Below are 15,966 nucleotides of genomic sequence, written 5' to 3'. Positions count from 1 at the left end.
CAGTGGCCTGGGGTAGGGGATATGCCAGTATTTATTGTTACAATGTTGCACAACAAACTTGTTCATTTAAGTTAACTGCTCCTTTTTTCTTTCTCTGCAGTGTTCACCAAAGGGCAGGTGACAACAGGACAGTACAGGCTGCTGGCCAAGAAAGGTGGCTATGTCTGGGTGGAGACACAGGCCACGGTTATATACAATACAAAGAACTCCCAGCCCCAGTGTATTGTGTGCGTGAACTATGTCCTCAGGTAAGTGCTCCTAATACACCACATTATCTTCACATAAGCTGATATGGTGCATCTTTAAAGATCAGTCTACACAGAACTGATGGATCCTAGCATGAATGGTCCATCAGTTTCCTGCATCTCTCCAGGGCTCTCTAAATTTAATTGCAGAGAATGCAGCAGGATGCAGAACTCCAGTCTTTTGTTTGTTTGGGGGGTTTTTTGGTGGGGGTTTAAGAAAAATGGTGTCCTCAACATAAAAATTTTCAACTACCACCATTTTATTCTATAGGGTCTTGGCATTCAGAAAATATATAATGTTGGGGGGTTTTACGTCATTTTCAGGCCTAAAATGTGGAATATAACATGGGTGCAAAAATGGAAAAAAGGGCCTCAGTCATGAAGGGGTTAAAATGCTGCATTGCTGTTTTCCAGCACTGTTCCTCGCAGGTTCGCCACTAACGTTGCCGGTACTCTTTTGGATTGAATGACTCCAAGCACCCAGGATCTTGGAATTTAGCTTAAGGCCCCGTTCACATTGAGCGATTTATCGCGCGATTTTTGTAGCGATATCGCTCATATTTCCGCACTATATCGCTCTATGTAGCTTCACCAATACATTTCAATGTAGCTGTTCACATCTCGTCCAATATCGCTCAATATCGCTTGTAGCTCGTCGCTTGTCGCTTCTACATGACCCTTTTTTAGAGCGATTTTGAGCGATATTGCTCTCGATCGCGCGACACGTAGCTCAACGTAGCGCGATTTGCATGTCGCTCAGTGTGAATGGGGTCTTGGACCCCATTCACACGTAGCGACATACCTTTTGCAGCGGATCCGCACGGCCGGGATAGCGTGACTTTCGGGGCGACGTTCCAGCGACGATCCAGCGACGGTAGCGCGACCTTCTCCGTCGGGCTCCATAGAAAAAGGGCAAAATCGCGCAAAATCCACCGAAAAAAGGGTCCGGTAGAAGCGACTTGCGATGCGCGACATGGAGTTAAGACAGCTCCATTGAATAGCATTGGCCGGCGACTTCTCGCGATATCGCGCGGCAAAAATGCGCGATATCGCGGCGGAAATCGCGCGATAATTCGCTACATGTGAACGGGGCCTTAAAGTTCCTTTTTACCATGGGTCATCAAAAACAAATTTAATCCCACAGGTGCTCAGAAGGCACTTTGTCGCAAGTACATAATCTCTATCTGCAGGGACGGCTACTAAAATGGCTATACAGCCATGATTTCTACTCATCTGAATAGTTGATATGTGCATAGGGCTAGTCAGGATTCCTGCCCAATACATGTGACAATACTTGGTCCTGGCATATGATCACTCAGCACCAAGCATTTCATGATTGGCAGTTGGGCAGAATGATCTATACCTGAAATTTTGGCTTTTCCACAGAGCTGAAGGAGGCATCAGGGCGTTGTGCATTGGAACACAGGTACTATCTTTGCCCAAAAGAGCATCTGCTATGAAGGGTCTCTGCTTAATGTGACTTCAAGAAGGCTTTGTTTAAAATAAAGTTTATATCAGCTGTCTCCATATTCAATGCAATTTGATATGTTTTAAAGGACAAAACGGTAAATTCCCTTTTAACATCATTATGTGTGATATTGGTAGGCACATTCACAGGTATGAGATTTGAAGTAAAGTTCATTTTCACCGTTGGCCTTTATAAACTTTCTTGAACCTGGTTTGGTGAATGTCCTGAATGACGCTTGTTTTTGAGTAGTTTGTTGATGGGGTCAGTCATCTTCTGGCCCTCCGGTGACCAATTCTTTTCATGTGTTCCCAGCTGAACTTTTCTGATGTGGCCATTCATTACAAGGGAGTTTTTCCTCCCTACAGCACAGTAGGTGTGAGACTCTTCGACAGGGACAGAAGGGTTTGCACCTTTTTGTAATAGAGTTTCACCACAGAAGTCCTCTTTCAAGATAAATCATCGCATGCTCCATGGCAGGAATAGCGCTATTTGCGGGGTTTTTTTTAACTTACTTTAGCAGCGCCTTCTAGAGACGGGATAATATGAATGTATAAACTTGTTGCCCCTGCTAGTCAGGATGCACAAAATGCATGTCTGAATTGTTTTCCCGACATCCATAGTAGTAATAAAGAATAGAAAGAAGTTGGTGTTTTGGGCACCAATTGACACGTACCAATGAGCTTCAAACAACTATGAAGTATAAAAATATATTTTGGATTTGGTGTAAAAGTTAAAAATCATCAGTGTGATACATAGAAATAAAACAATGCATAATTTGATGAGAACCTCCTTTCACCCACTAGGTTCCATATATAGGGTAGTAGTACATGATCAGATAATTATACACATGATTATGGAGTTCAAAATTGGATAGAATCAATGAAGAACATTTCATCCATAAGCTGAAATAACCAAAACCTCTAATGGAAACACATTTGGTGGGTGGTGGTGCAGTACTTGCAGAGCTCATAGGAAATGCCGTACTTGCATTTTTGTGCTCAACGTGTTTTGCGCCGCAGGTGGCTTCATTAGGAGGAGGAGGTCCCCTTACAGTGTGATCAACAGATGCGTGTACAAAGGCGCTGCGGGACAGGGGGGGCATGTGTTCACTGTGTGGAGGAGGCTGGAATAAGCACCGTCAGGGGCTGGTCCTTTGAAGTGCCAAGAACCACAATAGCAGCATAGGGACCTGAGGATATCAGCCTCATAAGCGACCTGGTGGCAACCTCCACCATCTGCTGCCGCCGATGCGTGCAGAGCCGCCTCCAGCCGTGCATCCATAGTAGTAAAATATTGTGACGCATTGCTTGCTTTTCATGTAGGATCTGGTGATTTAATGACTTGCGGGGGTTTTTTTTTTATAGTGGCATTGTGGAGAACGAGCTGGTCTTATCCCTTGGCCAGACAGAGTCCACAGAATCTGCTGAAATAAAGATGCCGCAGATCTTCACTAAACTGGATGTGGAGGAGGACACGGAAAGCCTGTTTGACAAACTGAAAAAGGAGCCGGAGTCACTGACTGTTCTTGCACCTGATGCTGGAGATGAGATCATAGCCTTGGACTTCAGTTCCAGTGGTGGGTGTCCTCGCTTGGATTTATATGGACTATTCCCTTCTCCTGAGCAGGATATAATCTTTCTGATCATCTTCTTTACATTAGATTCAGAGCCGCAGTTTGACGATGTCCCACTGTATAATGACGTCATGATGCACCCAACCAGTAAGCCTCCAGAAAACCTGGTGTCTCCGCTTCCAGCGTTAGAGAAGCCGAAGCCTATGCGTAGCAATGCCGACCCTGCTCTGAACAGGGAGGTGGTGATCAAGATGGAGACTAGCCCACAACAGCTGGCACTGGCTTTTACCATTCCACAGCTCTCCAAGCCATCTAGTCCAACAGAAATCAGCAGCAGCCAGAGCTCAACGGAGGTAAGAACAAGATATTAAAAACATTGGGTATAAGAGGGTAGTAGATATATTTTGTGTAAGCTTTGCCCTAAAAAGTGAAACTGATTTTGATAGGTTGGCACCCTCCCCTTTTGCTGCTCAATATTATGTCATCATTAGACTCTGAGCACAAATCACCCTCCTGTGTTATGCACAGCAGTGTTATTTCAAAGATGGGATTGCCATCAAAATGTCCTTTTTGGTGTGATTTGTCTTTCTAGGATGGAAAATCTATATCATGCTGTGAAAAGGTATTAAGCATTTAGAAATGTGCTAAATAATATTAATAACGGCTATATTCTTTCCCTCCTCCTTCCCTGTGCAGCCTGGCACTCCAGCAGAATATTGTTTCGATGTGGATAGTGAGATCTCCCGGGAATTTAAGATGGACTTGGTTGAGAAACTTTTTGCCATTGACACAGAAGCAAAGACTCCATTCTGTACACAGGTAAATCACTGTGCGTTTGGCCCAGCGCTAGCCAATTAATCACCGTACGGCCTGCTTATAGATATATTCATTTATCTGAATTCAGGAAACAGACTTGGACCTGGAAATGTTGGCTCCATATATCCCAATGGACGATGACTTCCAGCTAAGAAGCTTTGACCAGCTTTCCTCCATGGAGACTGATTCCACTCATCCGCAGTCACTAGAAAGCATGACCAATCTGTTCCAGCCATCTACTGCTCCACCCATTACCGATCTGAAAGCAATCGCCACTGAAGCCATGAGCGATTTGGAAACCATCATTGTGCACTCGCCTACACCACCCAATAAAAAGGTGCTAAGTGCCCCCGCTTCCCCATATAATGCAAACCGAAGTCGGACAAGTTCTCCCGTGAGGACAGAGAAAGCAGCCGAAAAGGACAGATCCCGCCCTGGAACTCCCAATTTAACGAGTTCGCTAAATAAAAGGTAATGTACCTTTTTTAAAATTCAGGCCTTGGAAGGCATTGTAAATGATTAAGGCCTATTTGTCAGTGTGTGTGTGTGTATGATCTATGTAGATATGCATACCTCTACATCTAGGCTAATGTAAACAGTCGACATTTTGTCATGCTACATGTGTGACCCGTATTCCAGTGTGAGCATAGAACATTTGCCCACTGTAGCTAAACAAGTGACTGGCTCATCGGTCATTTCAGTTATATAAATGCTCATCATTGTCATATATTACGTGCCAGTGATAGCAGGTGACTCCAATCTTCAACCGCTTACAAGAATTTCAGTGATCCAACGTAACAATTGTTGCAAATTACTGGTTCAAGTATATCCAACTTTTTTGATTTTTGGATAGAGTAGGGAAAGGTTTAAAGGAGAACTATGGGGTCAGTGTTTTTCCCCATAGTTCTCCTTAGGGTAACGGGAGGACACAAACTAGCGTCCTCCCGTCACCCTAAGCTCAGTATACCGCGAGCTATAGCTCGCGCTATACTGAGACGCCGGAGCAGATCCCGACATCGATGTCGAGATCCGCCCAGATGCGTGAGTGACAGCTGGCTCTGCCTATATAGAGGCAGAGCCTGCTGTACCATACCCTGTCCGTTCCGCCAGTCAGCGCTGGCAGTTCGGAGGGGGGAATCCAGCCACTCCCCTGTCACGGCAGAGAGCCGTGACAGGATCGAGAGGTGAGCGAATTCGGTATGTTGTCGCTCACCTCCCGATCTATTGAGGCGACCTGTGACAGTCTCATTGTCACAGGTCGGCTAGAACTATGAGGTGAGTAGAAATCACTCATCTCATAGTTCTCCTTTAAAACTGGAGTTTCTATTCACTTCTTCTGTAGACACAACAGGAAGTGAGCAAAAACTGTTGTCACCACAAGTGTCCCAATTTTATTTCCCTCGCCTTCAGTCTCAGTGACAATGATAATAAAGACAAGCAGCTGGTACCACTGGCTATTTTATGCTACTCGGATCAAAACAGTTGTCTGATGACACATACGTGAACATGCATAAGGTCCTATGTTACTTGCTTTAATCACTTTTTTGGCGCCAATGTTAACCCACTGCGAAGGGAGGGTGCAGGGAGGCCTGGAAGAGCTCTCTTTGAGGCTAGGTTCACACCTAGGCGACACCTCACCGCGCGGCATACGTGCGCGATTCCGGCACTTTGTCCTTGCAATTCAATCAGTGAATCTCCCGAGCGAGGAGACACACAGCCATAAAAACCTGGCACAAGTTCTGATCCTTCCCTGCTCTGTCCAAGACTAAGCAAAGAAGCTTTTCAGTTTGTTTTGGTATTTCTATGAATTTACATGTTGCTATCATTGTATGTTTTTTTAATTTCAGACCTGCACCCATGGATGACGAAATGAGCCCAAAGATGATCGCTTTACATAATGTCCAGAGAAAACGCAAAATTGAAAACGATGGGCCTTTGTTTCAAGCAGTGGGACTAGTAAGTGCAGAAGAAAAAAAAAAAAGCTTTTTTTTTTTTTTTAAATATACATTTTACAATTGACCTTTTCAATAACAGGAAATCCTTTGCCCGTTTGTGGCCCCTCGCGCTCAGTAAGAAGGAACCCTTTACCAGCACAGTTTTAGATTCTACTTGCAGTGCCACCTATTGGTGAACTTTAGCAGCAGCTGTATCTGAATTGTTAGGCTATTGTCTTCCAAAGATTGTACCCAGAGGAAGTGGGAAACTCCTTTAAATTGGACATCTCCTTTAACCACTTGCTGACCAGGTGTTTACACCCCTTCCTGACCAGGCTATTTTTCAGTGTTCAGCGCTGCAGTACTTTGACTGACATTTATTCCGTCATGCAACGCTGTACTGAAATTAATTTTATACCATTTTTGGGGGGCAGATAGCTTTCTTTTGATGGTATTTAATCACCACTGCGGTTTTTATTTTTTACTATATGAAAGAAAAATTATTGAAATTAATTTTTTTCCCCCATTATATAAGGAAACAATGATTACCCATATTTTTGGTAAAATATAAAAGACGGGGTCACCTCGGGTAAATAGACACCAAACATGTCAAGCATTAAAATTGCACGCACCCGCAAAAAACTACCATACCCAGAATTGGCCATAGGCGACGCTTTAAAAGCTTTTACTGCTCATCAGTTTAGTGTTATCGGTGCTCGACAGCCCTAGAATTATCGCTCTCATTCCGATGTTCGCAACGATATGTAACGTGTGCTGTAATGGGCGCAATCGTCGTTTTCGCACGTATGCGCACCTGACGCATGTTTGCATGCGTGTATGTATGAGGGGGAATTTTTTTTAAAATAGTTTTTTTTTAAATTCTTTTTTATGTGTAACTTTAAATTTTTTGGGGGGAAACTTTAATTTTTCCCCCTATCACATAGGGGGGTTTTCATGTGATAGTGAAAGATGTGACGGGTCATCTTTATGGAGACATCAGGGGTCTCCAAGACCCCTAATGTCACCTAGGACCCCCCAAAAGAAGCTGATGAAGTACAGATCTGCTCCATCAGCTTCTCTCCAGCATCTGAAGCTGGAGAGTGACACGAGAATGCGGAACTGATGTAATCTACATCACTTCCGCATTCTGACAGCGGAGAGGGGACCGGAGGGAGCTCGTGTACCGATCTCCCTCTGATCCACTGTGGCTGAGCGGATGTCTAAAGTCTCCCGCTCAGATCTAGAGAGCTCCTGGCCGGCCGTTTGTTTTTTTTTTTTACAACGGCCAGCCGGGAAGTGGTTAGAATTGAATATCTGGGTCTTTTTGTTGCGTTTTAATTCATCTGTTATATGTTCGCTTGTAAATGCACCTGTTGGTTGACTTGGCTTAACGTGGAGCAGAATACTGCAGCATGCATATCTAAATGGCTTCCAAGGCATTACAACTGCTCTGTGCTGGGTGAGAGTAGGGTACTGTACTTTAATATGAGACAGCTCATATCTAGAAAGAAAGCTTAAAGCACTGTGCAGATATGCAATGTGGATGGTATTTCCCTGCTGGGTATGTAACACTTTCTTGTGCAAAATGGGCTATGGAGTACAAATATTTTGGGCCTACAAGACATTGGTTAGATTAGAACTATAGCCAGAATAAAAAAAGATGACCTATATGATGCTGTCTGCCCATAGCACACGTTTACACACCAGGTTTTATTTTTCCTCTCTTGTAGCATAGATTTATTACCTTTTGATCCTGCCAGTAGGTCTGTTTTCTCACTTCCCTGTTCATCGTGCTGCACTGTCATTCTGTAGACAAGGTGGTGTAAAATGGACATGTAGTTTTTAGATGGACTTTAAGCAAGCAACAAACAAATCAAAGGCCAGATCCAGATAACACTTTTAAGCAGTTGCTGCATCAGTTTTTTTGCTTCAGGAAAAATGTTTAATCCTTATAAATAGGGATGCACCGATATATCGGCCGCCGAAACATATCGGCCGAAAATTGCACTTTTGGCTAAATGCCGAGATTGCCATTTTCCTGCCAATAGATCAGCGCATCCCTGCTTTCATTCCACCCCGCTGGGCGCGGCTCTGTGTTCCAGCGGGGAGGAGAGAAACTGTGACAGGCTGCCGAGCGCTGCAGGAGTAGAGCGCTGTGAGCGACCGGCGTCTCCTCCCAGTCCGGCAGAGCGGTGTGTGGGCGGAGACAGGCTGAGCTCTCCTCCCTGTTCCACTCGCTCAGCCTCCTGTGACAAGAGAGGAGAGCAGTGCAAACACTCAGTGTTCAGTGATCGCTGAGTGTTTGTAGATAATTGAGGACATGGTATGTGTACTATATCCTCAATTATGAATGAAGGTGAAGTGATCTACATCACCTCCTGTTCATTCATAGTTGTAGTTATAGTAAACAAACATGATAACTCATGTTATCAATGAACAGGAACACTCAGAGGATTCCTATTCATTGATAACAGGGAATACAGAAAAATAGATAGAGGACTTTGTGTCCTAAATCCTCTTTTTCTATTTTAAAAGGAAAATATCAGGGGTCTGTTTAGACCCCCAATATTTCCCCGAAGCCCCTAAAAGTAATCTAAAAAAAATTATTTAATAAAAAATTAATTGAGAAATAAAAATATAAAAAAAATAAAGTTCATAAAAAATAAAATATTTTAAAAATTACTAAAAAAACATTTTCGGTATCGGTCTGAAAATTTTTTTTGTTTTTGATTTTCAAAAATTTTCATTTCGGTGCACCTCTACCTATAAATAAGCGCTAACCATTGTAAGCACAATATAATTGTACAATAGTTAGGTTTAACTGTCACTTTTGCTGGACAGCTTGGTCCGCATGTAAATGCAAAGAAAAATAAAGGTATAATACAAATGTGCTGAATGCTACCATTACAGGTATTAATGCAAACCGTAAAATAGAATGAGGGGTATTTACTGGAGCAGCTGTGTATGGCAACCAATCCGCTTCTAGCTTTCATTTTTAAAGCTTAACTGAACAAGCAGAAGATGGAAGCTGATTGTTGGCCATGCACAGCTGCTCCAGTTTTAGTAAATGTCCCCACATAGGTTTTGCTATAGTGGGCTTTTAATAAAAAAACATTTAATTTCTAAATGCTGTTTTAGTGATACACAGTTTGTAAAATGTTATAAATTTTTTTAATTTATAGGGAACGTTATTCCAAACGAATGTTAATCCAGGGCCTAACTCTCCTCTGTTATGGAAATGTGTCAAAGTGTCAGACTCTGATAAGCCAACTGGCCCTGAACAACGAACAATCCTCTTATTGTCTACAGGTACTTGTTCAGTTTCAGACTTTTCATTAAGTCTTATCGTAGATCATCGTCATGTAGAGATAGCGACTGTAATAGCTAAAAATATCAATAAATGGTGCACTGTATTGTTGAATTGTTTTCTCCATTGTACATTATGGGACACAGGATAGTCCTTTGTGAACGTTTAGTTATGCTGCTGCTGTCAGGAGATTTGACACTGACAAACAAGATGCCGTAGACCACGCACCAGCGGTAAGCAAGGGCTATCACACTTTCTTTGTAGGTCTGGTGTGTGTTTTTACTGGGGATCCCCTTGGGGGTTAACTGAAGCGCTGGATTCCCCAGATTTGGTCCCACACCAGTGGTGGGAGAGGCACAGTGCAGTGCAGTACAGTTCCAGTATGCAGGCACACTGCAAGTGCGCCATGCTGAGACTTAAACGCGGGCACATTGTGCGTGCCATTTACTGAGTGCATGTGCACCCCTCAGCACCTCCCTCTTCCTCATCTGCTGCAGCTCCACTAAGATCTATGGGCTTCTTTTAAGCTCCTTGCTGCCTCCAGTGACAAGGTCACAGATGACATTCACTCTTCCTGTTCCCGCTAGAGACTGAGTGTACCACTTGGGGAATTCCTCACTTACATACAGCAGTATGGTGGATTATAAGCGCAAAGGCACTGGTCCTGTAGGCCTTGCCAATGTACAATCCACTAAATAGTTCTGGGGCAGCGTGAAGCGTGCCTTCCAAAGGCCCTGGTACACATAGCCCTGATACTGCTACTTTCTCTGTATTACCCAGGGAGGAATTCTCTGCTACATTCTTTCTTAATTTATGGGTAAGATTGCAGCCAGGTTAGCTCAATCAGACCACAGCGTACACAAACAGGCAGCCACACCCTCTCCTACAGTGTTAAAGGAGAACTATGGGGTTAGGGCTTTTCCCCATAGTTCTCCTAAGGATAACTGGAGGACACAAACTAGCGTCCTCCCGTCACCCAAAGCTCAGTATACCGCCAGCTACAGCTCGCGGTATACTGAGATGCCGGAACGGATCCCGACAATTATGTCTGGATCCACCCAGTTGTGTGAGAGGCAGAGCCAGCTGTCAATCTAGAGGGGGCTGTATCCGCCCCCTCCCCTGTCCGTTCTGCTAGTCAGCACTGGAGGATCGGACAGGGGAGAGGGGAATCCAGTCCCTCCCCTGTCACGGCTCTCTGCCATGACAGGATCGAGAAGTGAGCGAGCGACGGTATGTGTTCGCTCACTTCCTAATCTACTGAGCCGACCTGTGACAGTCTCATTGTCACAGGTCGGCTAGAACTATGAGGTGAGTGAAAAGCACTCACCTCATAGTTCTCCTTTTCGAGGAAACCCTCAAACTAAGAAAAGCTCCTTTTTTGTTTCTCACAGGTCTCAAAATCCAAGGCAAAGTCTGGCAGTCCATTCGACCATAAGCTCTGAATTCCCAAAACTTCCAAGCCACGAGTGCCGCCTCCTCAAATGGGGCCGGAGTGGGGGGGGGGAGAAGACACCTGTTTACTCTTGCAGCCACGTGGTCCCAGGACATTTCAGACATCTGGGCTCAAAAGGTGGTACCCAGCTGGGGGGCTACAAGCTAAAATGTTGCCCTCTACCTGCCAACATCCCTGCACAGACTAGATCTCCAAGCTGCTCTGGTGCAGCTCCTTCAAATAGGTTAGTGTAGCCCTTGTCCTAGCAGAAGAGAGGTTCCAAGATTTTTGCTCAAACCTGTCCACAATTCCAAAACCCAACAGGGGCATTTGTCCTGTTTTGGATCTGAAGTACCGCACAACCTTTCTTGGTTCAAAAATTCTGCATGGAAGCTGCCAGGTTGGCCATCGCTTCCCTACATCCTTTGGGTTCTGGCTTCTAGGTAATGCTGGGAGTGGAAGCAGTTATACTGGGCTGTCTTATAGCTCTTGTTTGCATGTGTCCAATCTCCTGAAGGCATCAGCATAACCCAAGGTTCTTGAATTACCTGTGTCCCATAATGTAAGAAAATGTTTTATTTTGTGGGAAGTCAAAAAATCTTGTTTTAACGATAACGCATTTAATTTTGGACTGTTCTTCCTTCCAGATATGGCCAGTCGATTGCTTGGACAGTCGTTGGATGGCACCAGGCTTCCTCAGCTAACTAGCTACGACTGCGAAGTGAACGCCCCGATACAAGGAAGCCGGAACCTGCTGCAGGGCGAGGAATTATTAAGAGCCCTCGATCAAAGCAACTGATCCATTCTCTGTTCAACTTCTGGACACTTCTTCACCCCAAAGCAGTGTATTTATATTTTCTAGCTCTGATCATTTAGAAGCCTTGTCTACATGACCGCACTACTTCAGTTAGCGCCATTTCCATCCCGTCTCTGCTTTCCTCGGCCACCTCCTCCCATGTTTTTACAGTAATAACCTTTTTCCAACGCCATCTATAAAGCTATATGCTTTTCATACCCACCTATAAATATATATATTATAAATATAAACGCAGAGTCAAACTTGCACCTTCTGTTCGAATTTTCTATGCCTACAAGTAGATTTTCACGACAAATCAACAAGTCCATACCGCGCAGCATTATTTCTTGTGATTCCATGGAAGGTTCAGGTTCTTTTTTTTCTTGCTTATTTCGGTAATATGCCTTCATTATGTTCTCTCCTACTGCACAGGAAAAACAATGCGTCTCCAGCGGTGCATTGTAGTCACAGTCGCACAATTCTATATTTTCTTAAGAAGACAAATACCAGCAGCTCTTCATGCAATATATTATGCATTTTTTTTTTTTTATTTAGTTTATTAAAGAATACTTTTTTTGTGTTTTTTGGATTTTTTTTAGTTAATGTCTCAAATCACTTCAAGGCCTGATTTGTATCATTGTTAAACATGTTGTGAGGTAGAGATGTTAATGCAAGATGGCGACTGCAGCAGCTATATGAATCAAATGTGGGATTCAGTCCAGTGTGCTTTCATCAGGGGTATAAACCATATGCTCAGCTCAATTTATGAAATATGGGGGGGCGGGGGCAATAGCTTCTCTGTATATACTCTTGAAGAGGTTCTTCATAAGCAAGTTTTATTCTTCCCATTCACAAAGAGATTCTTCAGCAGCTCTTAGCGCATTCACTTACACAGAAAAGCAAAGGGCTGTGTGAGGTCTGAGCCCGTGTCTGAACTCAGAAGTGCTGTTCAAGGGAGGTATTTAACAGCAAAACAAACAAAAGAGAACATTGCAACCAAACATCTATAGGGTAGAGTTTAATGTAACCTTTATTGAAAATCAACGGGACAGGGAGCAATGAGAGAGCATCAGGGAAGGACAAGATTTCAGCACTCATGTACTCGGTCAGTATCTGGAGAGGAGGGACATTTGCAGTGCTGGCATTGAAGGAGGGGAACCTCAGAATCCCACACACAAGCTCTGCCCCCAAGATGATGTCACCATGATACAAGGATGTGTTTCCCCTTCATCAGCTTGCCTGAAGGACTATTTGGTTTGGCAGTTATTTAAGCTACTAGCTCCTTACCTCCATAGACAGCCTAAGGCAGGGGTGGGCATCTCCGGCCCTCCAACTGTGCTTTTCCAAATCCCAACATGCCTCTCTGAGTCATGCCTGTAACGGTCAGCCTTGCAATGATTCATAGGACTTGTAGTTCCAGAACAGATGGAGGGTGGGAGTTGCTCACGCTTATGAAATTAGAGTCCAACCTAAATGGACTAGCCTATAATGAAAAAAAAGGACAGCCCAATCTAAATCGTCTAGGCTTTACTTAAGAGGAAAGTCCTTGGAATCTTTTTGGTGCTCTTTTTGTACTTCAATTTGTAAAAAAAAAAAAAGAATATTTGTTTAAAGAAAATAATTAAAAAAAAAAATAAAAAAAAAAAAAAAAAAAAAAGCCCAACCTAAATGTTGTAGGCTATACTGGCTAATCATAAGAGGTCAGGGGATTGGCGTGCGGTGGTGGTTGTCTGACATTTTATAGATTTTATCGTTCCTGGAGGTTGGATGTGGGCAGAGCACCAATCATAGGTATGCTGCCATGTAGGAACCAGGAAATAATAAAAATAAATATATATTTTTTACACACTGAATAAAGACGACCATGCATTTCCTTTACTGGGCTGACATCTAGAAACCCTTTTGCGGAGTGGAAAGTGTAGAACATGTTCCTGGAGAACCTCTTTAGACCTCTCTATGGATGAAGTGAAGGTTGGGGACCGCTGCCATTTACAGTAATCTGACCCCGGGGACCCATCAATGGATGTTATTGATCAGAGACGGACTCACGTTTGCAGTGCATTGAGTAGCATGTCACAGGAGATGAGAAGCTTGGACTGATCCGTTTATAAGGGTATCTTTTGTACACAATCAAAGCTCTAGAATTGACATAAACGTAGAGTATAAGCTGAGAACATGATGGCTCGCGATAAAGTCCCTGCTTGTAGTTGTAACAATCCACGGTCATTTTATAAACCTATGAAATCTATGTTCTGCTTCCATCTTGTCTTTTGGAATCCAGTGTGACTGAGAGAAGATGAAATCCATGGACCTGGGTTGTGAGCAGACCTGTAATACATCTAGTTTGCTTGGTTATGTGATGTCATGCACTTTCTTTGCTGTGGACATCCTCGAAGTGCGTTCTTTTCATATAAGGTTCAATGAGTAAGAATTCTTTTTAGAACTTTCCTTTTGTTTTTAATTTTTATTTAGATGTTGTCATAGTTTCATCATCTGCTCAGTGTGATTTGTATGCTGCCGACTGTGCAATTTTGTTTCTTTCCATTTATCCTGTTTTTGCTGTTTTGTGGTTGGATCTAACACTAACTGTATTGTTTTATGACATCAATAAACATTATACGTGGACCAGGCCACACATGCTACCACTTTGTCTTTTATGTGGGTTACGGCTGAGGTTTGAATTGACGTCGGTGTCAGCGGACTGCTCCATTTACGTTCATGATCTGGGAGTCCGAAATGTCTGTTCATTTTAAAGCTCTACTCCAGACTAATATAAAAGGCACAGAATAATGCAGCTCTGTATTCATTATTACATCACTACATGTATTTTTTTTATGCAAGCAGTGTACGTACCTGGATTTGACGTGGTGTCAACTCCTTGAAATGCCCTACACGGCGGAGCTCAGACTGGAGAAGCAGTGCCAGGAGCTAATCAGTTGTGCTGCATTGCAACTAGCCTACGGATAGGAAGAGAGATCAGAGTTAAGGTGCCCATACACCTGTCGATACGGGAAATCCCGCAATTGTACGATAATTGGCAGGTGTATGGAAGGCGTGCAACCGTTTCTACTGTACGGTCGCACGTCTTTTGTCTTACGAGCAGGCTCGAAAACCCGCCGAGAATCATACGATTGTTGGCTGGTTTGTGGCATGCTTGTAAGACTAACTGCCGCACGGGCCAGTGTGCGCAAGCGTACACTGCCCGTTCAGCATTGCAGTCATTGGAAGCCCGCCCCTCAGCAGCGCGGGCTTGCGATGATCGCAAGTACGATCTCCCTGTCCAAGATGGGCAGATCTTACGTTTTTTTAAATTACCTTACAACCATCGCAAGACCAAAGTCTTGCGATGGTTGTAAGGTGTATGGCCAGCTTAATAGATACAATATATTGCCAAAAGTATTGGGACACCCCTCCAAATCATTTGTTTCAGGTGTATAAAATCACGCACCTCGGCATGCAGACGCTTCTACAAACATTTGTGAAAGAATGGGTCGCCCTCAGGAGCTCAGTGAATTCAAGCGTGGTGCCGCGATAGGTTGCCACATGTGCAGTAAGTCCATCTGACATTTCCTTGCCACTAAATATTCCACCGCCACCCATTAGTGGTATTATAAAAATGTGTGTGTGTGTGTGTATATATATATATAATTATAAATAATGTATAAAATATAATGTTACAAAGTGGAAGCAACTGGGAACAACAGCGACTCAGCCACGAAGTGGTAGGCCACGTTAAACGACAGAGCGGGGTCAGCGCATGCTGAAGTGCACAGATGTCGCCAACTGTCTGCAGTCCATAGCTACAGACCTCCAAACTTCATGTGGCCTACAGATTGGCACAACAACAGTGCGTAGAGAGCTTCATGGAATGGGTTTCCATGGCCGAGCAGCTGCATCCAAGCCGCACATCACCAAGTGCAATGCAAAGCGTTGGATGCCGTGGTGTAAGGCTGGGTTCACACCTAGGTGTATTGAATATGGGCTTTTTTACCGCGATTCACGGTAAAGAAACCGTGAGACAAACGCGCGTTTCCGTGGGCTACTTGGCTGTATCCCAATGGAAACGTCAGACCAAAACGCCCCAAAGAAGTACATGTACTTCTTTGGGCGTAGGCCGTTTTGTATCGCGTTCGGACAGGCGGAAATACGGCAAGGTGTGAACCAGACCCATTGAATACAATGGGATTTAGATGTTTGAGCGTTTTGTAGAGCGTTCGTCCAGCGTTGAACGCGCTACAAAACGTTCAGGTGTAAAGGCCTAAAGCACGCCGCCACTGGACTCTAGAGAAGTGGAGTCGTGTTCTCTGGAGTGACCAATCACGCTTCTGTGTCTGGGTTTGGCGGTTGCTAGGAGAACGGTACTTGCCTGACTGCATTGTGCCAAGTGTAAAGTTT

The 15,966-nt window shown here is 44.0% G+C and overlaps 1 protein-coding gene across 2 annotated transcripts in view; it reads left to right on the top strand.

The window, feature by feature from the left end:
* The window catches only part of HIF1A (hypoxia inducible factor 1 alpha subunit), a 52,494-nt gene extending 40,427 nt beyond the window's left edge, over nt 1-12,067 (top strand). Inside the window, exons 8-15 of one of the 2 annotated variants that reach the window (XM_018562619.1) lie at nt 101-248; nt 3,078-3,289; nt 3,374-3,639; nt 3,983-4,105; nt 4,191-4,573; nt 5,950-6,058; nt 9,219-9,345; nt 11,423-12,067. In XM_018562619.1, the coding sequence (XP_018418121.1) occupies nt 101-248; nt 3,078-3,289; nt 3,374-3,639; nt 3,983-4,105; nt 4,191-4,573; nt 5,950-6,058; nt 9,219-9,345; nt 11,423-11,574 (1,520 nt within the window). In that variant the 3' untranslated portion in view covers nt 11,575-12,067. The remainder of the gene's footprint in view (nt 1-100; nt 249-3,077; nt 3,290-3,373; nt 3,640-3,982; nt 4,106-4,190; nt 4,574-5,949; nt 6,059-9,218; nt 9,346-11,422) is intronic. The other variant, XM_018562627.1, reaches the window with a different exon arrangement.
* Nucleotides 12,068-15,966: the final 3,899 nt, after the last annotated feature.

The sequence above is a fragment of the Nanorana parkeri genome, unplaced genomic scaffold (assembly GCF_000935625.1).
Source record: "Nanorana parkeri isolate BGI_ZX_2015 unplaced genomic scaffold, ASM93562v1 scaffold20, whole genome shotgun sequence".
NCBI classification, from domain to species: Eukaryota; Metazoa; Chordata; class Amphibia; order Anura; family Dicroglossidae; genus Nanorana; species Nanorana parkeri.
Note: the sequence above shows the minus strand (reverse complement) of the source record. Positions and strands in the feature narration are given on the sequence as shown.